The sequence below is a fragment of the Aethalodelphis obliquidens genome, unplaced genomic scaffold (assembly GCF_003676395.1).
Source record: "Aethalodelphis obliquidens isolate GAN/ISIS:26980383/991018 unplaced genomic scaffold, ASM367639v1 scaffold19, whole genome shotgun sequence".
NCBI lineage: Eukaryota > Metazoa > Chordata > Mammalia > Artiodactyla > Delphinidae > Aethalodelphis > Aethalodelphis obliquidens.
In genome coordinates this window covers 22,284,790-22,311,265 of record NW_020837963.1, presented here as the reverse complement: position 1 = coordinate 22,311,265, position 26,476 = coordinate 22,284,790, and the positions used below count along the sequence as shown (strand labels likewise).

General features: G+C 40.7%; 1 protein-coding gene across 3 annotated transcripts in view; it reads left to right on the top strand.

Annotated features, from left to right (window-relative positions):
* CD226 (CD226 molecule) overlaps nucleotides 1–25,988 on the top strand; it is a 100,463-nt gene extending 74,475 nt beyond the window's left edge. For all 3 annotated transcript variants that reach the window (XM_027118734.1, XM_027118732.1, XM_027118733.1), the window contains exons 4-7: nucleotides 863–1,210; nucleotides 15,488–15,590; nucleotides 22,003–22,060; nucleotides 24,846–25,988. In XM_027118734.1, coding sequence (XP_026974535.1) covers nucleotides 863–1,210; nucleotides 15,488–15,590; nucleotides 22,003–22,060; nucleotides 24,846–24,959 — 623 coding nt within the window. In that variant the 3' untranslated portion in view covers nucleotides 24,960–25,988. The remainder of the gene's footprint in view (nucleotides 1–862; nucleotides 1,211–15,487; nucleotides 15,591–22,002; nucleotides 22,061–24,845) is intronic.
* The last annotated feature ends 488 nt before the right edge of the window (nucleotides 25,989–26,476 follow it).

The window sequence follows — 26,476 nt, the reverse complement described above, 5'->3', positions numbered from 1 at the left end:
CCTGGGCTGGCACACAGCCTTCTTGGTGGCAGCAGCAGCAGTCTTAGCATCTCATGCTCGTTTCTGGGGTCCACGCTGATAGCCGTGGCTTGCGCCTGTCTCTGGAGCTCATTTAGGCGGTGCTCTGAATCCCGTCTCCTCATGCACCCCGAAACAATGGTCTCCTACCTCTTAGGCAGGTCCAGACCTTTTCCCAGACTCCCTCCCGGCTAGCCATGGTGCACTAGCCCCCTTCAGGCTGTGTTCACGCCGCCAACCCCAGTCCTCTCCCTGGGATCCAACCGAAGCCCGAGCCTCAGCTCCCAGGCCCCGCCCACCCCGGCGGGTGAGCAGACAAGCCTCTCGGGCTGGTGAGTGCTGGTCGGCACTGATCCTCTGTGCGGGAATCTCTCCGCTGTGCCCTCCGCACCCCTGTGGCTGTGCTCTCCTCTGTGGCTCCGAAGCTTTCCCCCTCCGCCACCCGCAGTCTCCACCCGAGAAGGGGCTTCTGGTGTGTGGAAACCTTTCCTCCTTTCCTCCTTCACTGCTCCCTCCCACTGGTGCAGGTCCTGTCCCTATTCTCTTGTCTCTGTTGTTTCTTTCTTATTTTGCCCTACCCAGGTACGTAGGGAGTTTCTTGCCTTTTGGGAGGTCTGAGGTCTTCTGCCAGCGTTCAGTAGGTGTTCTGTAGGAGCTGTTCCACATGTAGATGTATTTCTGATGTATTTGTTGGGAGGAAGGTGATCTCCACGTCTTACTCTTTCTCCATCTTGAAGGTCTCCTCTCCATCACCAACCATTTTGATAGAACTTTCTGGGTGGCTTCCACCTTAGCATCCAAGAATTTGAGGACCGAAGTATAATCATTTGCTTCTTCTTTTCAGACGGTTTTGAGACAGCTGTGCCATCAAATAGCCAGACAGTCTCAGAACCTGGAAAAAATGTCACACTCACCTGCCAGCCTCAAGCGAAATGGCTGTTACAAGAAGTTACATGGGAGAAGATCCAGCCCCATCAGATTGACCTCTTAACTAGCTGCAACTTGTCCCAAGGAAGAAGTTACACTTCAAAGTACCCAAGACAGATACTGAGCAACTGTACCCAGGGAATGAGGAGGGCCTTCATCACCATGCCCCACATTAGGACCTCTGACTCAGGACTCTACCGCTGTGGCTTCAAAGCCAGCACAGGAGAAACTGAAACCTTCGCGATGAAACTGATCGTAACCGATGGTGAGTAGGTGACAGATGCCTTAATGTGTCAAAAATGGAAAAAGCCAGCCACTGTGGATTGGTTTATTTTGTCCTTTTCATGACTTTATTATTCAAAATATCTTTAATGATTGAAGTTGGTAAGTTGTCAGTTATTGAATGCTAGTGTTTATCTTGCTAATCCATCAATCACAGATTTAACAATAATAGATGTTTCCCATTTTTTTGATCTGCCACTTTCCTAAAATTAAAAGGAAAGATTCAGTCAGTCTGAAAACTACATAGTATCAACAGCCTATAAGTTTCAGCTGTATAATTTCTTTTTTTTCAGCTGTATAATTTTTAGTTTTCCAATTACTTTAAAACTTTTTGATGGTGGTAACTAGGTTTTATAATCCTCGTGTATCCTCAGTAATAATAAGGTGTTAGATTGGTATTTGCTGAATCAGCGTTAAGTGAAGGGTAATAAATGTTTAATAGTGTGGTTGCTCCTTTGCCAGATGAGAGCTTTGGTTCCCTCAGTTTTCTCCAGCAAAAATAGATCACTTGTGTTTCCCTGATGTGATTCGATTATTTCAAGTCCTGAAGCTGTCTGGTCAAAAATCAATGTAGGGATTAAAGCAGAGAGACAGGTATAAGATGTAGAGCTGATTTAATTTATTTCAACTATCAAGGGAAAGGTGATTGTGACACAGATTTTATAAACCGCTGTGCATCCTTTTGTTAGCTCCCATCAACTTCTTTTACGGGATCCAAAAGCAAGATTTTCAGGACTATCGTATTCTACACACACGCACGTGCGCGCGTGCGCGCGCACACACACACACACACACACACACGTTCTTCCCCTGATTTTGCCTGCCTGTGTTCATCTTCAGACAAGTACCAGGTACTGAGAGGCCACTGAAAAGATGATACAATGTCAACCAATACATCGTATATCCAGGCCTTGACTTATTTTGAACAGAGGGAGAAAGTGGCAGAAGCATGAGTTGAACACAAATTTACTATTGACTTTTTTTGCTGAATGAAAAGAAATACTTGACTCCCCCTGTTTGCACTCAAGACCTGGGAAGTAGTGTAAAATGGTTCCAGACTGAGTTTTCTGAATTTGAAGGTTGTCTAGACCACAGGAGCCAGGAACAGGGGAAAAATGCATGCATACTGACAGTGACCAAAATTATTTTTGGCCCTTAATATCCTTAATATTTTCATTACTTATGAGAGAAGTATTTTAAGTTCTACCAAAATAATTTGTGAAGTCTTTTAATATTAATTTAATGATGTGCAAACTACAATTGTTCAACTGAGTTTATTAATTATAAAAATAATAAGGATCAGAGAAATGAAATCAGTCCCTCAGAAAGTTTCTGGAGAAGACTAGTTTTTAACTATATTAAGAAGTATAGGGCTTCCCTGGTGGCGCAGTGGTTGAGAGTCCACCCGCCGATGCAGGGGACACGGGTTCGTGCCCCAGTCCGGGAAGATCCCACATACCGCGGAGCGGCTGGGCCCGTGAGCCATGGCCGCTGATCCTGCGCGTCCGGAGCCTGTGCTCCGCAACGGGAGAGGCCACAACAGTGAGGGGCCCACGTACTGCAAAAAAAAAAAAAAAGAAGTATAGTTACTCATGTCTTTCCCCAATCATCTTCCACCAACGAGGCCACTCATCTGAACCATCAAGTTTCAAATACAGCTTTGATGATCAGAGCAGAGCAAAGGGACAAAACAGAGTCCAGGGATGTAAACAGTATGCACGGGGTGGGGCAGGGGAGTTGTGCATGGGTGATTGCACTCAAATGACTAGGTTGGTACAGAGATTCTGAGTTATGGATTAATATAGAAGGAGGTAGGCTCAATTAAGTGATAACTTGGTGAAATACTAGATCTCATGTAAGAGCAATGAAAGCCACTATCAGTTCTTGATCAAAGATGGCACAAAGTAGTATTTAAGGAAGTAAGTCAAATAGTAGAAAAAGAGAAATTTGAGGCAGAGGAAATTAGCTAAGAGTCAGTTGCAATAATCAGTACATGAATGACTGAGCTCTCAAACTAGGCTACCACTGTCACATACTGGGTCTTTGGGCCACAAAAAAGGAGCCCACTTCAGGTAGACAAATGACAAGTGGCAGCTAAATTAGAAAAAAGGTGCCCCTTCCTCCACACTGATGCAGACCCAAGCTGATGCACAGGCTTGTGATGGGCCACAGGTCCCCTACCCACTTGGCTGGGCACACAGGTGGCCTGGAGAAGGGGTAGGTGTCGTTGGTCAGATTGGAACGTCAGCTTGTGCTTGTCACCAATGCCACGTTCCTACTTTCTCCTATTCCCAACCAACTTACTAATTTTCACCACAGTTACCTCCTTTCCTTTAGGGTTTCAGTCTGATCTTACCATCTTCACGATCTTTTCACATTAGCTCAAACTGCTTCCCTGACATCGAACCATCAAGCATCTTGAATTTCTCAAATTTTTATAACTGGGAAACTGATACCCTTGAGTCATTTAATAACTGCGCCTATTTGCAGCGGTCCTGACTCTTACATTAGAAATTACTTGAGATTAAGGATTATGACATCTCTGCTTAGAGCTGTCAATATATCTTTCCAGAATGTGCTTAATAAGTGTTCTTGACCGATTCTGTGTATGTTCATATTTCTGTATGTTCTAGTAGGGACTGTGTCCATTTTATTTCCCAGTTTTCTAGCTGGATTATTTCTAGATTTTCTTCATCAACACAACATTTGAGGTTTAGTGATTGCTGATCAAAGAAACCTGAACTCTCAGAACATCCACCGCAATGTTTGGGGAGAAAATTTTCATGAACTTTGTTCACATATGTATCTTTCGAAAAGGTGATTTCCTTTTTTTAGTTCTCTTGTTTTGCATATTCTATATAAATGGTGTATAATTGCTAGTCAATAGACGTGGAAGATGGAAATTATAAATGGAGATTGCAGAAGTTTTCACTAGGAAATCATGGGGCCACAACCAAGAGAATCTTCCCATATCTTTCTTCTGTCAGGTATGGGGTCGACCAAGGGGTAACATTGAGGAATAGATGCTATAGGTTCTAAATCTTGCCTGTGCTGGCTTGGTGGAAATTACTGCCTCTGGACTCTGTGCTCCTGAGTTAGACCATGAGAATATTAGGGAGGAGAAATAAAGTTCATTTCTTTCTTTGGCCTTAGTTTCTGCTAAAATTCACTCATTTTTCTCCCAGGTGATTTGGATTCCTAAACAGTTTGAAGTTGTCGACAAAATATATATTTTTAGGGATTTATTAATCCAGAACCTTCTGTCCCACTCCTCTGAATTTATAATAGATGCAACTATTGTAGGCATGGCAGTTTTCTGAGCTGGTATGTGCTGGGCTGCCAGATACGTACATTTCCATGACCCGGCGTGATGAACCTCAGCCTTTTATCATCTCTTCCTACATAGAAAGTAATGTCCATGACAGTTAATTTATATGATAGAACCGTAGGACCGGAATCCCAGAGCACTGGTGTCACTGCCTGGAGGCTCAAATAGCCTCTACCGATACGGAGCAAGTACAATTTTTAGCCCAATTTAGTTATGTTATTAAAATTCTGGATGATAACTGGGTATCCAGATGAAACATACTGTTTCCAACATCACAAGTGAGTTGATTGCTCAATCAGGGCCTATTATGTCGTTGTAGTTTTACAGTTGCCTCTGCCCACATCAGTTCTTTTATGAGACATCTAATTAAAAAAAAAAAAAAGCAAGCAGTCAGTCATTCTGTTTGTTTTGTGAGCCCACATGTTGATTTATTCATCTTTCCTAAGGCACACAATCCTGGAATGTTTGCCTGCAGTCATTGTTTATACGTTACCATATTTGTGTAGATAAACAAGGTATTGGATTGACAAGTTATTAACAGAGAGAAGGAAATGTTGAAAATCTAACGTTAAGTGGATTTGATGGTGCTCTTACATAAGGAACATTGATGAATGTGTGTTGCTATCACTACTATAAACAAAGTAAGTTGGTGGTATTAGAAAGCAGCTAATCCAAGGAACTACTTTTCTTCAAGTGGGTCTTTCTCCTCAGCCCGAATTTCAAGTAATTTTCATGACACTTTCCTCTCCTTAGGAACTTAGAGTACAGGTAGGAATTCAAATTCAGAAAAATGTACTGTTTTTCTTCCCACTTAAAATCCATGACCACACTTGTGTGAGAGACCTGCCTAATGACTCCAAAGGCAAAATAGCCCTTTGGACTCCTTTGTCGTGTGTGTGCTTTTTTATTTTAAAGCATCTGGGAATTGTTAACAGCTTGTAATTGTCTCTGAGAGCCTTATTAGAAACTGAACGTAGATGACTGTGTGAAGTTTTCCCCAAAGGCAAGTAGAAAATTACTTAAAATTAAAAAAAAATTAGTTCTTCATATAAGATTAATGGCATTTCATTCTTAATAGCAATTCTAGCTTTAAGTATTGCAATTCAATTAGTCAGACAACTACTTCCAACTTCAACTGAGGTATTTCAAACAGGTACTGACCTGACCCTTGACAAATATTCAAAGGTGACCTAGTAGGTTTGCAGAGGGCTATGTTATTTAAAAGAACAAGAAATGAAGAATAAACACGGATCTGTCATTTGTAGAGATACATCTTTGAGCCCCCATTTGTATCTTAAAGTTATTTACACTGAAACGATTCAGGGGTTTTTAAGAGTTATTTATTTAACAGAGGAGTATGCTTGGATAATTTAATAAAATAAATATTTTGTAATTTTCATTGGTCACTCTAAACTTCATTTCCAGAGTTAATTTGATGTATTTCACTTTGCCTAAAACTCAAAAATAACTATGATGTTCATAATCTTTTAAGTATAAGCGTAGTGTTTTATTTAATTAACCCACAGGAAGTGATTCTTCCTTTCACGGATGTAAGGTTGAACTGTTTAAAGCTCTCCACTGCACTGGTGAGGAGAAATGGCTTTAGCTAAGGTGAATAGTGAGTGAAATGAAAAATCCTTATCAACACAGTGATAGACACGGGCAAGTAAAGAGTAAATATTGAGATGAGAAACTACGTTAACAAAGGATGGGATATTTTCTGTGGCTTCAAATCAGAGAATCTCAAGGACATGATGGATGTGCAAATGACCCCCAAATTGGGGCCACATAAGAGGTGACTTTACAAATATAAAAAAATACAGGCTTGCAAAGTATAACCATTATTCTGATTTTTTCATGTTTTATATAGAGCACTGAGAGAAATTCTTCACTCTTTTAATTTGTATGTGTATATACACAAATTTTGTGAATTAAGATTACTGTGAATATTGTTAGGTGGGACAATCTGCCATATGGTAAACATTCAGTAAATACATGTGCTTGTGGGCAATTTTACACTCACAAGAAACACGCAAATCCCACTTTAATCAAAACAGGTTGCTTTGCTTTTATGCTGGCTACCGTCTGCTCTTCCTGGTCTAATAAGTGAAGATATCAGCTTTGAAATCCAATCGTGCAATTCCTTTTTTGTAATCACTGGCTATTTTAAAAGTGGAGAGATCAGATGGATAATTAAACTCTAGAGCATAAAGCTGCAGGTTTTGCAATTATTACCAGAGCGCTTATTTCTTATAGCCAGGCACTAGCTTTCACATGTTTTGTAGAGCACTTAGTAAACACTTTTTTAATTAAAATGTCTTAAGTTGGATAGAATATTTGGAGGTAAATATTCAGCCCAAAGCTTGCTGTCTGTTTCATATTCTGAAAATATCTGTATGACATTTATAGCACATTTATATATAGGCCTTTATAAATGCCATATAGTTTGCAGTCTGAAGTTTTCTAAGGACCCAAGGGAAAAGTTATAGATAGCAGTTATAAGAACTAAGTGTCACAGGGCTTTGTCTTGGCCACTATATGACAAACTCACACACTATGCTTATGTTTGTGCCAGTCGCTCTAAGAATCTACTGGTAATTACTCAGTTGTCACAACAGCTCTATTATTATCTACATTTTATGGATGAGGAAAGTGAGGCATGGAGAGGTTAAGTGAGGCATGAAGCCTTATCCAAGGCTTCACAGCTAGTAGGGAGAGGGGCTGGGATTCAAAGCCATGCAGACTGGCTTCAGGGTTCTTTTTCTTAACTGTGGCACTATATTGCTTCTCCAAGTGGAAGGAAAATATCATTACTGCCGTCAACAGCAACATCACAAGGGAAGCTGGCTACTGTGGAGTTCCACAGCCTTGCGTCCATCCTTTTAGGAGGTTCATAGGTGCAATGGGTTACCTACCGAACCAGCACACAGAGCATCTGTAGGCAAAGGAGCGGGAGTTTGATCACCCGCTAGTTTCTTCCAGCTCCACCTGCTGAGGTCGCCCCAGGTGCTGTGTCTGTGGGTTCCCCACTGACTCGTCCCCTTTTCTGGGGTTTGCAGGTATCCTGAAGTCACGTGAAGGAGGGTGTTCACACAGTCACATGAGGCACAAGCAAAATCAGGTAGTAGGTGTCAGGGTCTGGAAGGGAGTGCTTGTTGCTCATAAGTCATGTCCACACCAGGCACAGGCTAGGGCAACCTTAGGAGTAGCCTCCAGGCAAAGGCGAATTAAGGTCCTTGCTGGAGAGAACCGGTGAGAGCTCAGCTCTCACGTGACTCATTGGCTTTGCCAACACCTGCCCCCAAGGTCTTCACCAGACCCGCCCAGCAGAATCTCCCCGTGGGCAAGCTTGCTCCCTTGAGCAACTGCCCTGAAACTGGCTCAGAGTTCCCGAACACGCCCTCCTTCCGCCTTAAGTCCCTCCTCCTTCCTCTCGAATCCGGCTCTCCCGCCAGTTCTCGTAGTTGACTAATGACCATTGGACACAGAGCTGCAGTTATTAGCCATCAGAGTAAAGACAGCAAGGACTTAGCCTTCACAATCTACCACGAAAAAACAGAAGTCTATTTTCTATATTAAATATCCTGAAGAGTTATATTCTCTCCCATTTATGGACCTTTATCTTGAACAGCTAAATAAATAAATAATTTAAATGGTATGTTAGGCCTACTTATGTTTTATTGCATGGGTAAAATGTTCATCTTGATTTTAGTGGAACATTTGAAAAATTTCCCATTATATCCTCATGGATAAGCATGATAGTGACACAGTAATGTAGAGTTACACTTGGTTAAACAACAGTGATAACAACAATGTGTTGGGGAATTAGAATGGGAAACAAAATCTCCTCCCTACTCAGAAAACTGCTCCACCAAGGAAGAAGGGAAAGAAAACAATTTTATTGTTGAATAAGCATGAAACCAGAATTGTGATACGCATCACAGGCAGTCCACTAAGAGACTGCAAAGACAGAAGGAAATCTTAAACTTTTGTAAAGCCTGGTAGATACAACCCATTATATGCATGTTCTCAAGGTAAACAGTAACTAGTCCTCAAGTAGGAGGACTTGATAGCATCATTTGTCACACACAGCTCATCCTAAATTCACCTGGTATGACCATCTATGTTAGCTAATTGGCTTCATCCAAAGGAAAAATGAGCTTCTTACATCTTTACGCCAGGAGGTAGTTTTGCACCTCGGAGCAAGGTGCCTTTGGAAGTTAGGCTTCTACCTTCCCACAGAATTGGAAGATACAGGCTCTCTCTTCTTTGATGATTACATTCCAAAGATATGGCTTTGATTTATTACAGCAAAAGGATACAAAGCAAAATCAGCAAAGGGAAAAGATGCATGCGGCAAAGTCAGAAGGACTAATTCCCAGAAGGAAAGCAGGTGTTTAGCATAAACCACATTGTTTGTATCAACAGTTTAGACTCAATAAACCACCCTAACAGTTAAGAAATGGTGAGAACACTCTCCAAATCCAAGTTCCCACACACTAGCCAGGAGCCAACCTTGTAAGCAGGCCTTTCTAAGGCCGGCAGTCTTCGGGCTGCTACATTAACTCTTTTCTGCACACTAATTCACCACAGAAGTGAGTAGGAAGTGTGCAGGCCTTGACATTCTGACTTGTGATGCATAAATTACAATCTCCTTTAATAAATAATATCTCTTTATGAAAATGGAGAAATATTTTAAGAAATAGAACGTAAGACTAAGGAATACTTGGGTAGAAAGGTGAGACATCTAATATGATGGAGTCAGCCTTGAAAATTTTCTCAACAAATTACCAAATCAGAACGTTCACCATCCTTGTGCCACATATGCTGACATGGGTACCCTTACGTACTTCAGTCGCTGTAGAGCACTATGGCCCAGAGTACAGCCAGTGCACATAGTGACACCAGAAAATGTAGCTACTGCGGTCAGCCTATTAAGTAGTAGACTTTACAGCCTATCTTAGACTATGTGTTTCTCAACTGATGTAAAGTTTTAAAGTGTTTAAGTCACTTGGGAAACTATTTTCCATCAAGAGAGGCAAAACCATTGCAGCAAAATGTGTACATAAGATTAGAAACTCGCTTCCTCATTGGCTTGCTCTGTAATTACAGGACAATTATTTAGATTCTCTGCACCTTATGTTTCTCAGTTAAAATCTAATAATACTTTTATTTTTTTAATTTTATTGAAGTATAGTTGATTTACAATATTGTGTTAGTTTCTGCTGTACAGCAAAGTGATTCAGTTATACATGTATATATATACTTTTTTATATTCCTTTCATTATGGTTTATTACAGAATATTGAATAGAGTTCCCTGTGCTATACAGTAGGACCTTGTTGTTTATCAATTCTGTACATAATAGCTTGCATCTGCTGACCTCAAACTCCCAACCCACACCTCCCCCACCCCCCTCCCCCTTGGCAGCCAGAAGTCTGTTCTCTATATCTGTGAATCTGTTTCTGTTTCATAGATAAGTTCATTTGTGTCATATTTTAGACTCCACATATACGATAATACTTTCATTTTGAGTAGGAATAGTTACTATTCACTCAGAAGAAAAATTAGAGGTTGATGTCATGGCCCTTTAATTCTCTGAAAATGATTTATTCCCTAGGACCTTCTTGCTATAAAACAGGGAAAGGTTTCTGAACTACAAAGGATATAAAATCGGTCTGCACAAAGAAAGTCGACCTTTGAAAACTTGGGATCATATTACCATGCCTGTATTTCAGGCATACAGGAACGTTCAACAGACTTCAGACTACCATTTCTTCCAGTGGTCCTCCAAAGCTACAACCATTTTATACATGTTTATCAACAGCACTTCCACCTTTCCCCAGAAAGGTGAATCTAGTTACAGGAACAAGCATCCTCTGCTATACATGACTAGTGCAACGTGGAATGTCAACGTGAAAAGAATAGAAATTAGTTATTTAACTCTAATTTTGAATGTGTGCGACAAAACCTAAGTTCACTCTTAACAGCTGACATTACGTGGTGCTTAAATATGTAAATAAAGCCCCCCTACATGTTTTGTCTAGAGCCACTCCCATGGCCACCCTTAGATTGATTGCATCATCATTTTGCAGTTGCCAAAAAAGTGTCCAGAAGATCAAGTGATCTTACGCCGGGGTCTTCCAGGGAAAAGAATTAGAAGATAGGACTTAGAACTGAAGGCTTCCCTCCTCCATCTATTTTTTTCAGCAAATCAGTGTCTAATGTGGGACGAAGATTGGATATTTGCATTATACAGTGAGTCAAAAATTGGAATCAACCTGATAGTGCTGAGTCTGTCACCTAACACACATCTATCCTGTGGGAACATACACAGTGTGTATCCCATCTGTACATAGAGCGAAATCAAATATTTCTCTTCTTTTTAATGAGGTAAGACAGCAAGAATAACTTTTACTGGTATCTACCATGACTGCCCAGGGCTGGGTAGAGGGTCAGGATCTCTGAGTTTTTCTCAGCATGTTTTTTGGTCCAGATATGTAGGTTCTAAGTTGCTTGGTTTCCCCAGTCCCTAACCCCACCCCAGACTCTAATAAAAGATAAATAGTAAACATCAATGCCTGCTCTTACCCGCCTGGCTCTGAGGCAAGGACCTGGAAGCATTTATATCCCAAGCCTTTCTAAGGGTTTATAACTCAGCTGTAAATACTTGTCATTGGCAGAAACGTAGCCTGGAGGTTTGCAGTCCTCGAGTAAGTTACTCATTTATATATCTCATTGATGTGCTTTAAATTGTTTTAACTGTATTTACCTTTCTTTCCTTTTTTAAAATAAATTTATTTATTTTATGTATTTATTTTTGGCTGCATTTGGTCTTCGTTGCTGCACACAGGCTTTCTCTAGTTGCAGCGAGCGGGGGCTACTCTTCCTTGCGGTGCGCGGGCTTCTTATTGCGGTGGCTTCTCTTGTTGCGGAGCACGGGCTCTAGGCGCACGGGCTCCAGGAGTTGTGGCACGTGGGCTCAGTAGTTGTGGCTCGCAGGCTCTAGAGCACGGGCTCAGTAGTTGTGCACGGGCTTTGTTGCTTCATGGCATGTGGGATCTTCCCGGACCAGGACTCGAACCCATGTCCCCTGCATTGGCAGGTGGATTCTTAACCACTGTGCCACCAGGGGAGTCCTATTTATCTTTCTTGATGGGAGGGAAAATAATGGCTTTATGGTTCACGACACTTTTGTCCTCCTATGAACCAACACCGCATTGGGATGAAGGTTGAAAAAGAAATCGGCAAAAAAATGGCTGCCGAGAAGAGACAGTAATTCTTTCTTTAAGAGAGGGGCTTGAGGGCTGACGTCACTCAAGCTAAGATCTGTTAAAAGAATTTAGGAAAAAGTGAAGGTTAGGAACTATTGATTAACTCCCTAAAGCACCCACACCCATTTGCTTTTCCATTTTTTTTTGGTTTTAGCCGTACAGGGCCCAGCAAGTTGGGTGCTTACACCAGCCTGGTCCAAGTACTGCTGGTTCACAATAACGCAGCAGAGGGGTGGGAAGCTGAGAAGGAGGTAACAAGTAGGATTGGCTATAGGCTGGCATACTCTGGATTGTGAGTGAATCTCTACCAGACTCCCATGCTTTTTTTCGGTGCCCACCATTTCATCTCTAATGCCAGGTACACAGTCTGCCTCAACACTATGTGTTAAAAGATGAGTGAAGAAGATGGATCTGAGTCCAGCAGGTCACCCATTGCTAGAAGAGGTTAAAAAGAGGCAACATATGTCACATTAAGGAATGCATCTGAAATTTAGATTTTATAAGTGAGCAGTGTGAAACAAATGAAGATACTTTTCAGTGGTTTCTACTTAATTCATATAACTGAGAGCTTAGCAAAGAATGCCATCTTAATTCTTAAGGATTCTGAGTACACTTCTGCAGAGATGCTCTCTACATCCTGCACTTTAAATATAACCACGAAAAACTGGCAGAGTATTCTGCTTTAAGCATGCAGACCTTTAAATTTTTGTACTATTTTTTCTGATTATTAAAAACAATACATCATTTAGTACATCTGGAAAATAGCAAAAAGCTTAAAGAAACAATTGCTTTTAATTCTATTCCCTGAAGATCGTCACTTTGAACTTTTGGCATGTTGCTGCCTGGCAGGCTTTTTCCTCCTAAGCTCTATACTTGATTGAGGTATCCTAGCATGCACAACTGTGAATTCTGGCTTTGAAATTTTACCTAACTTTCTATCTGGAGTCAGCAGTTTTCCATTTCATTGGGATTCTTTACACCCATGATCCTAATGTCTATAGCTGTGATTCTCTAGGAGGTGGCCCCAGACCAGCATCACACAGGAGCTGCAAATTCTGGGACCCACACAAACCTCCTGAGTCAGAAATTCTGAGGGGGGAGTTCAGCCATCTGTGGTTTAACGAGCCTCCCCCCATCCCCCTGCCCTGTGATTCTAATTACATTTGAGACCCTCAGCTGTGTCGTCTTACTTTCGAGTGCTGCTGGGAAAGAAGGATTTTCTTTTTGCTCTTATAAATGTTCCACAAAACTCTTTGTTCACATTTCTGAGCATTTCTTTAGGAAAAAAGTAATTAATCAAATGTACAAGAAGCTCGTGAAAAGGTCTGACGCACAGAGAGCGATTTCTTCCCAGAGGCAGGTTGCAGCAGATTTCTCTCCCCAAATGGAGCCTGAGGTCGTCCATCTTGCCACCTTCTTCCTTTCATGCAAACTTGTCTTTAAGCACTTTTGGTTAATAAGTTGTTTTTTATCTTACTTATTCTCTTAACATAGGTTTTTCTTGACAGCAAAGGTATGTTAAAGATACTAATTTTTTGCCTTTACCTGTGATGATTTTGACCTACAGATATTTTTCATTTTGACCCAGTCAATCCTATGTGTTTGCTTATTTGTATAAATTGGAAAGTCGTTTCTCATTACAGAGATTAAATAATACTCACTTATAGTTTCTTCTCATGTTTACATTTAAACATTTAGATCTCTGTAGTCCACCCAGACTGGCTTTTTTTTACTGTAATTTTTTACTGTAATTAAGATCTAAATTTCAAAAAACAGGTAAATAATTTTCCCAAAATACTGTCAATGAATTTTTTGATCATAACTTTCATTTTTTTCCACCATGCCTATTTAATTTAACCTTAGCATCTACTGTATTCAAATTATGTCAGCATAGCAACTGCGGTCCTTTTATAGGCCTGTGTTATAATGCAAATACTTTCAGGTATTTTGTTTGCTTTTAATAATGTGCCAAGAGCTTAAAAACATTAATTTCATATTTGACGGGGAAAAAATATCCTTGTTCCATTTGCAGTGGTGGTTCAATGTATTTTTTTGTTGTTGCTCAATGTATTTTTTTTTCTGAATAAGTTTCGCTTTCCTTCTCCCCATCGTATTTGGACAAAACCCTGTCTTAGACACTACATACAAGGTCTTTAAAAGTGTTCATATATTTTTTCTATCTTTATTCACCTTACAGGTTAACAAATTTAAAACATAAGAATAATGTTTATTTTTTGACTTAGTTTCTTTTTGCAGTAAAGCTTGCAAAAGAATGAGTGGAATAGACTTTGAGCTCTTATCATGAAAAAAATCTCAGCTATAGTGGGTCAGGAAGGAAGAAATCATCTGAGTGAAGGATTGGGAAGAATGCTGTGAAAAGTATGGTTTACAGGTTGCTGTGGGATTCCAGATAGCCTGGGAGTCAGGGTACAAGCGTTCGAGCTTTTATTTCAAGAGAGAGGGAAGCTGTGCTGTTCTCTGCCATAGCTGCCCCTTTCCTACAAATTTCCTGGGAAATTTGCTGCCTAAAGATATAGAGATGGCCATAAAGATGGCGCCTCGGGGCTTCCCTCGTGGCGCAGTGGTTGAGAGTCCGCCTGCCGATGCAGGGGACACGCGTTCGTGCCCCGGGACGGGAAGATCCCACATGCCGCGGAGCAGCTGGGCCCGTGAGCCATGGCCGCTGAGCCTGCGCGTCCGGAGCCTATGCTCCGCAACGGGAGAGGCCGCAACACTGAGAGGCCCGCGTACCGCAAAAGAAGAAGAAGAAGAAAAAAAAGAGGGCGCCTCGGTTTCAATTCAATCCTGTTTCCATCAACAACACATACTGATGAGTTTCTTCTTCTTGTAAGGAGCTCTGTGGGTGGCGGTGGGTGAGGTGTGCAGTGGGCAGGAGGACATTTGAAAGAGGAAATGGTCTCTGGCCTCATGGGATCTGGCTCCAGAGGTGAGCAAATATTTGAATATTGCCTTATTAGCCTCTTATCACAGCTCTGTGATGTAATTAGAAGTGTTGTCATCACTTGACAGTTGAAGGAAGGCTGGCAGAGAAGGTTAGGAATTTGCTGGAGGTCAAACAGCTAAACAGTGAAAGAACCAGGATGAGAATTTCAGATTCCCTGGCTATAGCCCTTTCCAGTTAATCGCTGAGTTGGAAAAGTAACATGCTTTTCCTGATTATTTTTATCATTAACCGTAATTGAGTAGACAATATTTCTTGAACAAAATTCCACTTATAAACATCAGAGTTACATACTGTTGTGTCTTGGATGTACTTAATGCAATAGAACTAAGAAGTAATATTCATTTATATACTATTTTGATGTGTTTTTTTCCTACAAAAGATTTCGTGTATGTGATCAGGAGCTCATTAGAATGAAGTGATATCTGTCTTGAATGCTTTCTATTCTTGGTCTCAATAAGGTGTCAAACCCACCATTAGATCCAGGAACCAGTGAAAATCTGTGAGGAGTCAGAAGTATTTAGGAGACTGAAAGAAAAATCTTTTTCCCCTATCTCAGCCTATTTTTTATTGGAATCTTTGTTTTACATTGTTACCCTATGATGATTAATATACCCTTTCCTAATTTTCCCACTTCCCTTTCTTTTCTGGCTTTAGCTGAATTCCTAATTCCTCCTATAACTTTGTTTCCTCCTAGGTAAAACCAATAACCAGTCCATCCTCTTCGTGGCCTCAGGGACAGCTTTGTTGTTGCTGTTGATTATCCTAATTACCACCGTCATTGCCATTCCTTATAAGAGGTGAGTATTGCAGCTCCTCCTGGATCTAGTTTTCCCTGAGTAATTCTGATGCTGGAGTTTCTCCATTAATAACCCAGTAGTTGGTCAAGCTGTCTTACGACTCAGGTACTGAGTCCGTGTACTTTGAGCGCTGCTCTTGTACGTAGCAGAGAAGGAGTTAAAGTTGGAGGAGGAAGAATCAACATTGTGAAAATGACTCTACTACCGAAAGCAATCTATAGATTCAATGCAATCCCTATCAAACTACCACTGGCATTTTTCACAGAACTAGAACAAAAAATTTTGCAATTTGTATGGAAACACAAAAGACCCCGAATAGCCAAAGCAATCTTGAGAACGAAAGAAGGAACTGGAGGAATCAGGCTCCCAGACTTCAGACTATACTACAAAGCTACAGTTATCAAAACGGTATGGTACTGGCACAAAAACAGAAAGATAGATCAATGGAACAGGATAGAAAGCCCAGAGATAAACCCACGCACATATGGTCACCTTATCTTTGACAAAGGAGGCAGAAATGTACCGTGGAGAAAGGACAGCCTATTCAATAAGTGGTGCTGGGAAAACTGGACAGCTACATGTAAAAGTATGAAGTTAGATCACTCCCTAACACCATACACAAAAATAAGCTCAAAATGGATTAAAGACCTAAATGTAAGGCCAGAAACTATCAAACTCTTAGAGGAAAACATAGGCAGAACACTCTATGACATAAATCACAGCAAGATTCTTTCTGACCCACCTCCTAGAGTAATGGAAATAAAAACAAGAGTAAACAAATGGGACCTAATGAAACTTAAAAGCTTTTGCGCAGCAAAGGAAACCATAAAGAAGACCAAAAGACAACCCTCAGAATGGGAGAAAATATTTGCAAATGAAGCAACTGACAAAGGATTGATCTCCAAAATTTATAAGCAGCTCATGCAGCTTAATAACAAAAAAACAAACAACCCAATCCAAAAATGGGCAGAAGACCTAAATAGACATTTCTCCAAAGAAGATATACAGAGTGCCAACAAACACATGAGAGAATGCTCAACATCACTAATCATGAGAGAAATGCAAATCAAAACTACAATGAGATATCATCTCACACCAGTCAGAATGGCCATCATCAAAAAATCTAGAAACAATAAATGCTGGAGAGGGTGTGGAGAAAAGGGAACCCTCTTACACTGTTGGTGGGAATGTAAATTGATACAGCCACTGTGGAGAACAGTATGGAGGTTCCTTAAAAAGCTACAAATAGAACTACCATATGACCCAGCAATCCCACTACTGGGCATATACCCTGAGAAAACCATAATTCAAAAAGAGTCATGTACCAAAATGTTCATTGCAGCTCTATTTACAATAGCCCAGAGATGGAAACAACCTAAGTGTCCATCATCGGATGAATGGATAAAGAAGATGTGGCACATATATACAATGGAATATTACTCAGCCATAAAAAGAGACGAAATTGAGCTATTTGTAATGAGGTGGATAGACCTAGAGTCTGTCATACAGAGTGAAGTAAGTCAGAAAGAGAGAGACAAATACCGTATGCTAACACATATATATGGAATTTAAAAAAAAAATGTCATGAAAAACCTAGGGGTGAAACAGGAATAAAGACACAGACTTACTAGAGAATGGACTTGAGGCTATGGGGAGGGGGAAGTGTAAACGGTGACAAAGCGATAAAGAGGCATGGACATATATACACTACCAAACGTAAGGTAGATAGCTAGTGGGAAGCAGCCGCATAGCACAGGGAGATCAGCTCAGTGCTTTGTGACCGCCTGGAGGGGTGGGATAGGGAGGGTGGGAGGGAGGGAGACGCAAGCGGGAAGAGATATGGGAATATATGTATATATATAACTGATTCATTTTGTTGTGAAGCTGAAACTAACATACCATTGTAAAGCAATTATACTCCAATAAAGATGTTAAAAAAAAAAAAAAAAAAAAGTTGGAGGAGGAGGCTAGAATGACTCATTTCGGAATTAGTAGGAGTGGGCAGTGCACCCCAGCACTAACAAAGCCAGCCGCCTGGTGCCTCTGCTCTGTCTGCTACCCCGTCTCTCCTCTCCTCCTGCAAAGGAAAACGGCTGTCAGGTGAGGGGGAGGTACGTGTGTGTAACAGAGAGAGAGAGAGAGAGATGGATTCTGAGAGAAAATCAGGGTTGAACAGTAATAATGCCTTCATTCATTCATTCATTAAATATTTATTGTGGCAGTGGTGACTGAGATATAGTGGCATGCATATTCTAATAAGCAAGCAACGTGATTTTAAATGGTTCTATATTCTCTGAAACAATCAGTGTAGGTGCCTTTATTACAAATCATTGAGAAGAAAGGAGTTGGGAGGGGCTGCCCTAGAGAGAGCAGGTGGCCATTGGCCTCTTCTGAAGTTTCCTACCTTTTACCGCCTGTGGCACACTTGGCAGTTTTCTAGGCTGTTCTTGGTTAACTCTTCCCTTCTTAGCTGCCCCATGTTCATCAACTCACCAGTCTAGGTATTTGTTGCAATCTTAGCTGTAGTCATATTGGGTTGGAATCATTCCTTATACTTGTGATCCAACTAAAGTTATTAAATTCTTAAGGAAAGAAGGAACCAAACTTTTGATGTCTACGTTTTGAATGTCCGACACATGGTAGGCACTTACTGTATGTTTGTTGAGTGAAGGAATACATCCATCTCCACTCTTCTCCCCCAGTAATGTTACCACTCACGCATGCGCGTGTGCACACACACACACACACGCACACACACACACACACACAGTCCTGCGTGCTTATTGATGGGGTTTCCCATCGATTTCCCCATCTCGTCATCATATCCTCTTCGAAGGCTCCCCTCACTGCTCACCTGATTTCAGCGGTACTCCCCCTTTCTAACCCATCTGCTATTTTCCTGGTTCCCCTTCTAAAAGCTAGACTGGCCACGTCGTCTCCCTGTTTAAGACCTGTTTATTGTCTTTCCACTGGCACCAGGATAATGCTAAGCTCATTAACCTTGTGGCACAGGTGCCCTTTGTTCTGACCCCAGCCCAATTAATCTGACCCCAACCTAATATTCATTCATATTTTCTACTTTACTTACTCCCCTGATATTGACAAAATGTATTAAAACTACAGCTTTTATTCTGTGAACACGCCTGACTCTTCCCATTTGTTATGACACCAAAATGCTGATTTCCCCCATATTTGGCCTTAGAATGATCTGGTCCTGCAGACCATTCAAGGTGTGGGATGCGTGTCCCCTCTAGGAGGGCTGTCCTGCTTCTCCCTCCCTACAAGTAGACATGACGTCACCATCCAGAATCGTGTTGCACTTCTTAACCACCACACCTCGCAGCCTGCTTTGTAGTTTAATCACTTCCATGCTTGGCTTCCCTTCCATTCATAATGGCAGGGATTAGGTTTTACTCATTTTTTAGTGTTCGATAGCATTTAGCGCTAATCTTTCCAAATAAGGATGGTCCATAAGCATTTGTCTAATTAAATTGAAACATGAAACTGTCGTCGTTCCTTTCTGTCCATCATGGGCTGCCCTCTAGTCTTTCCCTGGTCAGAAATTAGCAAATTGAGGTAAGGATGTTAGTGACACTGAGGATCTCTCTACTGCTTCACCTTGGTTGATTAAAAATGCACCGAGGGCAGATACGACAGCAGGAGCACATGGGAACACAAGGAATATGGCTAGGAGAGAGTGAGTGACAGGACAGACCTCGAGAGGGTCACAGATATTGGACAGAAAGGATTTAGCTTCATGAAAATGCATCAATTTTACATGAATAGCTAAATTGAACTGTAGAATATCTTGTCCCGCTTGGTTAAATGTGATAAAAAGAAGATCAGTGGACTTGAATGCATAACCATGGCCAAACACCACACAGCAAAAAGCACTTGTTCTTTCTACCTTGTCATTGGTATTGATCTGTGGTCGTTACTTAGAATGGAAACGTCTTGAAAAATGACCCAAGGGACTAAACAATGACCTTCTGAACTCTGTCTTAGCAACTGTTTAAAATAATCCTGCCGCTTCAGCTTCAGATGTGCTGACCTAGAGAGAAGCCAAAATACATCACAGGGTGCCTGAAGGAGACTGAATTCTTCCTTCACGCCCAGCACCGGGGAGCCTGTGAGCACGAGGCCTCTGGAGCACAGTTGGTGTCATTTCCAGTTAGAGACCAGAATAGTGACCATATTCAGTGAGCATGGCTAGGGGAAGGCATAGCAGCAGTAAGCGTGACAGAAGCCGAGATACAGTCTAGGGATTGACACCTGAGTCTGTAGGAAGAAATTTAATATTTAGCGAGCAAATGTTGTCAGCTTCGAGGTTCACAGCAAATAGGGTGTCTTGGTTTGCCTGGGACTTTTCCGGTTTCAGCGCTGATCATTCCTCATTCCAGTGAAACTCCTTAGAATCAAGCAAGCCAGGACGGGAATATGTTTACTGTCTTTATTCTGCAGGTGAGAGGACTGACCTTTAGAGATGCAAATCACTAGTCAATTGCAGAGCACAAGTTAGACGCAGATCATCCAACGCTAAACTTCGTGTTCTCGTTGTATGATAAGTAAGTGCTAGGCATGCAATCTACGACGTGGTAAATATAATTAACATGGCTCTACATTATGTATGCCTGTTGTTAAGAGAGCAAATTCTAAGGGTTCTCATCACAAGGAAAATGTTTTTTCTATTTCTTTACTTTTGTGTCTATATGAGATGGTGGATGTTCACCAAACTTACTGTGGAAATTGTTTCATCATATATGTAAGTCAGATTATTATGCTGTACACCTTAAACTTACACAGTGCTGTATTGTATCAATTGTATCTCAATAAAACTGGAGAAAAAAATCATCTTCTCTTTTCCTCATCACATTGTATATGCTAAGCTTATGTTAAAAGTGTATTTGTTGGGGTGGGATAGGGAGGGTGGGAGGGAGACGCAAGAGGGAGGAGATATGGGGATTATATGTATACATATAGCTGATTCACTTTGTTATAAAGCAGAAACTAACACACCATTGTAAAGCAATTATACTCGAATAAAGATGTTAAAAAATATATTTGTTTATATATATAACACACATGTATATATATATATATATTTGGACCTACTTGGGAAAGTTAACTCTATATTATGATTGTGAAGGATAATTTAACAAAGGATCAAAAGTCATAAATCTGTGTCTGTTTCCTCACTTGCGAAAAGAGGATAATAATAGTGTCTGTATCATAGATTTCTTATGAGGAATAAATAATTTATATAAAAGATCTTAGAAATATGACTTGCACATAGTAAATTTACACATAAAGTAAGTAAATAATTTGTTTAAATACTACTTAATAAGTAAATACATAAATGCACATAGTCTGTGATTCTGTTGACATGGTAGGAGGATTTCATAGCAACTAGAAGAGACCATCAGAGTCAACATTGATTATCTGAACAACCTTTCCATGGAGAGAGACTATCTTGCCAGGTTTTCAAAATTTCTGTGAAGTAATTATAACCTCATCTTTAAAAAAAAACTCTACATTTTTGTATTTGACCCGTCCCCTCTGTGGTTCAATAAGAATCTTTTCTGTAGGGGGATGAAAAGAAATAGTCACCATCTCCCCATGATAACAATTTCCATACACTTGGATATAGTTATTTCATCTTTGCATTCAATTACATTACTCTCTTCTCTTGTATTTTCTTTTCAAAGATTCCTCCTGAAGTTAGGCTTTTATAAGTTTTGTTGAAACTGTGGAGAGTTTATTGAATATATGGTTTCGGATGGCCCGTTTTCAGCTGCAGCAATGTGACTGTAGAAGCAGTGAGCCTGGTAGTCAGGAAGGAGGGCTGTGAATTCAAATCCCGATTCTACTGATAACCAACCATGTGATTTGGGGCAAATTACTCTTCCTCACAGTGCCTCAGTTCCCCAGTTCGTTAAATAGAGAGTTTTTGATGAAATCTGAATAAAGTAATCCATACAGGTCCTTTAGTAAAACACCCGGAAGATTCCATAAAGCTTAGTTATATTGTCATTGTCATCCAAGAAGTTGCACTGTTAGCATTTAAAAGGAAGTTTTAATTGTGGGAAATCTCTAAGTCATTTATGTATCAATAATAACCCACTCTGCACCATTCTTTAGTAAACTCACTGAGATTAATTACTAAGTAACTGGCTGCATATCCGTTTAGTTGCCTTCACCATCTGTGAGCACACTGGAGAAGGTACGAAAAATGAAAAAATTTAGGACAGTGGAATTTTGGGTGAGTATGTATAAAACCGCTGTGGACAGCTGCTTTAACATAATCACTAAGGGCATGTGGGCTGCGGGTACAGGTGAGGTATCATAGAGCGTCTGAAATAATGCTGGTGCTGGAGTGTCATTCTTATTACCTCTCTTGTACATGTTTTCCCAGAAGGAGAAGGAGACAGAAAAGAGGCCTATTTAAAGAGTACTGGGACACACAGAATAGGGTAAGTTTTCTCAGAATTGTCATCCCCCCCCCGCCCCATTTTGTGCATCATAAATGTAAAGTCAGTCCATTTGCAGTTAGCAATCTTCTTTTTTATTCTCCTTTCAATAACCTAACCAGTGCAGTTGCCTGTTTTTCCAGTATCAGCTATTTGATGAAATGGTTATTTTCTGAACTAGTCTCCTATTATTAATACCTTTTGAAACTGTTTGTTTTACATTCACATAAATAAAGGAGCAATTACACTAGATAATAATAATCAACATTGCACATTACCAAAATCTGTATTAGTTTCCTAGGGCTGCAGCAACAAAATTACCACAAAGAGGGTGACTAGAAACAACAGAAATCTAGTCTCTCACAGTTCTGGAGGGTTAGAGTCCAAAATCAAGGTCTCAGCAGGATCAGTTCCCTCTTGGGACGAGACTCTGTTCTGTGCTTCTCTCCTGGCTTCCGGTGGTTGTTGGCATTCCTTGGCTTGTAGACACATCACTCCAGTCTGTTCCTCTGTCTTCACATGGCGTCCTTCTGTGTGTGTGTGTGTGTGTGTGTGTGTCTGTGTGTCTGTGTGTGTGTCTGTGTCTGTATCTCTTCTCCTTTTATAAGGGAACCAGTCATATTGGGCTAAGAGCCTACCTTACTTCAGTATGACCTCATTTTAACTAATTACATCTGCAGCAACCCTATTTCCAAATAAGGTCACATTAATGAAGGTCTGGGAAGGACAAAAATTTAGGGGGGATGATATCTGACCCAGTACAGGGCATGATAATATTTTTATGTCGTGAGGTTATTATGAGGATTAAATTAAATGTAACTAAAAGCATAGCAAGCACGTAGAAAGATGCAATGCAGGATATTCGTTATTGTTACGATGTTTGGATTAATTTATTAATTAACGGACGTTCAGATTATAAAGCTAAAGACCTTTTTGTTGGGCTGCAGGAATCGAGTGAACTTGACATTGTCCTCCTTATTCTACGTGCCCTTGCCCCTTAATGTTTAATTGACAGAGGAGAAATTCCCTTCTGGGTGTGAAGATAAGAGGGACACTTATTTTCGTGCTCATTGTCTCCACTATAGGTCAGATAGTCTCTTTAACACATACTATTGTGTTTACAAAATTTTACAATAAAACATTTCCCTGAGTGTTATCTAAAATTACATCCATATCTCTTCAATTTAATTATTTGCCATTGAATGCTACATGGCCCAAACCTCAAGTACTAAAAAGTTTCCGACAATCCAATGTGTGTGCTTCAAACTTCTTAATAATCTATCAGTCTAACTTTCTTCTTTCTGTTAGGTAGTTACTTTTTTGCAAAACAAAAAAAATTTTTTTCTGAATATCTCATGGTTTGCTTTTGGGCACCAAGTGCGAAGGCTGGAGAAGTCTGGCCTTGTCTGACCTGCCATGCCTGCACGCGAGGAAACCGTGTTCTGTCACATGCAATTTCCGGATCCCTTCTCTGTCCTTAGCTGTTGTCCATTCAAGCCAATCCAAAGCCACATTTATTGCTGTGAATTTCAGAGGAGGAAAGGCGCTTTGCAACTTCCTCACTAGGTATTCAACTCTTCCAGGCTTTTGCAGAATAATGATAATTTGAATGGTGATTAGAAAGTTAGACAGTAAGCTGGTCTGTGAAGTTAGACCTACTTGATTCTGCGGGGTATGTTTTTAGACAAACTACGTAGAAAACAATAGCACTTGAATTTTCCTTTTACTTTCTCCTCGCAAACACTGAAACCACACTAAATTTTCAGACTACTCACCGAAAGACCCCTCTCTCTCCTTCTCTTCTCCTCCCTTCAATTCTGCCCCGCCCCCGCTCTCTCTCCTCCTCTGTCACTTATGCTTACGTATTTTCTGTCACACACATACATACAGGTGGTCAAAGTGACCCAATTAAGGTAGAGAAGATTAATGATTGTATAACATCATCTTGAAAGTGAATGTGCATTTATTTTTGTAATTTTAAAAAAATTTATTTATTTTATTTTATTATTTATTTTTGGCTGTGTTGGGTCTTCATTGTGGGCTTTCTCTAGTTGCAGCGAGCGGGGGCGATTCTTTGTTGTTGTGCACGGGCTTCTCATTGCGGTGGCTTCTCTTGTTGCAGAGCACGGGCTCTAGGCATGTGGGCTTCCGTAGTTGTGGTATGCGGGCTCATTAGTTGTGGCTCATGGGCTGTAGAGCGCAGGCTCAGTAGTTGTGGCTCATGGGCTTAGTTGCTCCGCGGCATGTGGGATCTTCCCGGGCCAGGGCTCAAACCTGTTTCCCCTCCATTGGCAGGTAGATTCTTAACCACTGTGCCACCAGGGGAGTCCCTGGTAATTTTTTAATTGTGTTCAGTTGCTTATTTTTAAGCCAGCACACTGTGTACTTTAAAAATATTTATTTTTCCATTCAACAGAAATTAATGATTATCCACTATGGGAAAATACTGTACTAGACTTTCCATATAAAAAATACAAATAATGGTTCTCTTCGAAATAGCCTAACATCAGGAGAGGGAGTTTTACATTTAAACAGGTAATTTATATCACAATATATCAAGTGATAATCAAGGCTAGGTCTCTGTTGTATCTCGCTCACCACCCTACAAACCAAGAATGTGATTTCTCACAGAAGTTCAATACAGTGAAGAGCATGTTTTATGAAATTAACTGTAATAGAAATTCGACCTGTATCATGGTTGAACTAAGGAGAGATTTATGTTTTGAGTGTCTTTATTAAGTGCTGAAATGCAGTGAATTATTAACATCCTTTGTGTTTGTCTTTCTAGGCAACCAACAACTACAGAAGTCCTGTCCCTGCCAATCAACCTTCAGATGGTGCAGGAGAGGATATTTATGTCAACTACCCAACCTTCTCTCGTAGACCAAAGACTAGAGTCTAAGCTTTTCCCTTAATCTGAGCATATTAATGATGACTGTTATGCACATGGATCTTTATACCATTTCTTCCCACTATTTAGTGTCTACCTTGGATACTAGTTGACCAAATTTATTTCATTTGACAGGAAAAATACTGCCTTAACTAGAGAGCATTCTTAACAGAAATGTTTTAGAAAACCTGACTCTAATTAGCTTACACATAAGAGGAAACTTATTGAATCCTGTAATGGAACAATGAAGGGGAGATCAAGCTTCAGGCAAGGGTTATTTACCAGGGCTTAAATATCATGTCTAGAATTAAGTACGGATATAAGACAGTTTCTGTGTGCCCTTTCACAGTGCTGGATCCACTTCCTTGGTGTTAGCCTAACTCTCATTCAGGCTTTACCCTTGTGTTTCCAAGATGACTGCCAACAACTCCTGGCAATTCATAATCCTTGTTTCTGTCTGGTAAAGAGTTTGCTCTGATAGAGCAAACACATTTGGTTACTTGTCCATCATAAAACAGTCATTATGACCAGAAAGGACGAAATGGCTTAAGTCAGTTAAGGGCTCACCTCTAGAGCTAGGTAGGAGGGGGACCAAAGCACACTACTGGGAAATTCAGAGTTTTATTAGAAGAAGTAAAGGGGAGCCTGGAAGATGGGCTGGTTGCCAACAAATGCGGACTCTAATGACCTTCCAAGACATCTTCTGTTAGCCAGCTAAAAAGAGTAGGAGGGCAGGTCTAGGTTAGCTCTCTCCCTCTTCCCACTTCTAGAACCTACTCTGCCAGCTTGGTCCAAAAGAGTACTTGGCAGTAGAATGACTAAATGGTCAAGAGGAAGATAAATGTGGCAGGGAAATCTCTTCCTTTGCTACTCTCAAATAAATTCATTTCTGACTTCATATAGAATTTCACTATCCCTGGTTTAGCCTTATGAGCAAGAGTAGTAGATGATCCAACAATAACTTAATTTTTTTATATTGAAGTTGTTATACTTTTGAGAATTATTATTATTATTTTATTTTTTTTATTTTTTTGCGGTACGCGGGCCTGTCACTGTTGTGGCCTTTCCCGTTGTGGAGCACAGGCTCCGGACGCGCAGGCTCAGCGGCCATGGCTCACGGGCCCAGCTGCTCCGCGGCATGTGGGACCTTCCCGGACCGGGGCACGAACCCACGTCCCCTGCATCAGCAGGCGGACTCTCAACCACTGCGCCACCAGGGAAGCCCGAGAAGTATTTTTAATATATAATTTCTCTCAAAAGAGTCAGGTACCTAGACATTATTAGTTTTTTTAAAAAGTAATTATGTGAAATTTAAATATGAGAAAAAGAATGATAGTTGGAAGTGGTGGTATAGGGTGGTAGGGTAGAAAAAACAGGGGGCAAAGCACTGGGAGGGAGGGTTAGGGAAGGAGGAAAAGGGATCAAAGAATAGGAAGGTACAAAGAAACTTCTGTTGCTTCAAAGTTTGGCCAAAGACACAGTTTGGCCTAATGTTATGACTAACAGGGCAATTAGAGACCATGCCTGCC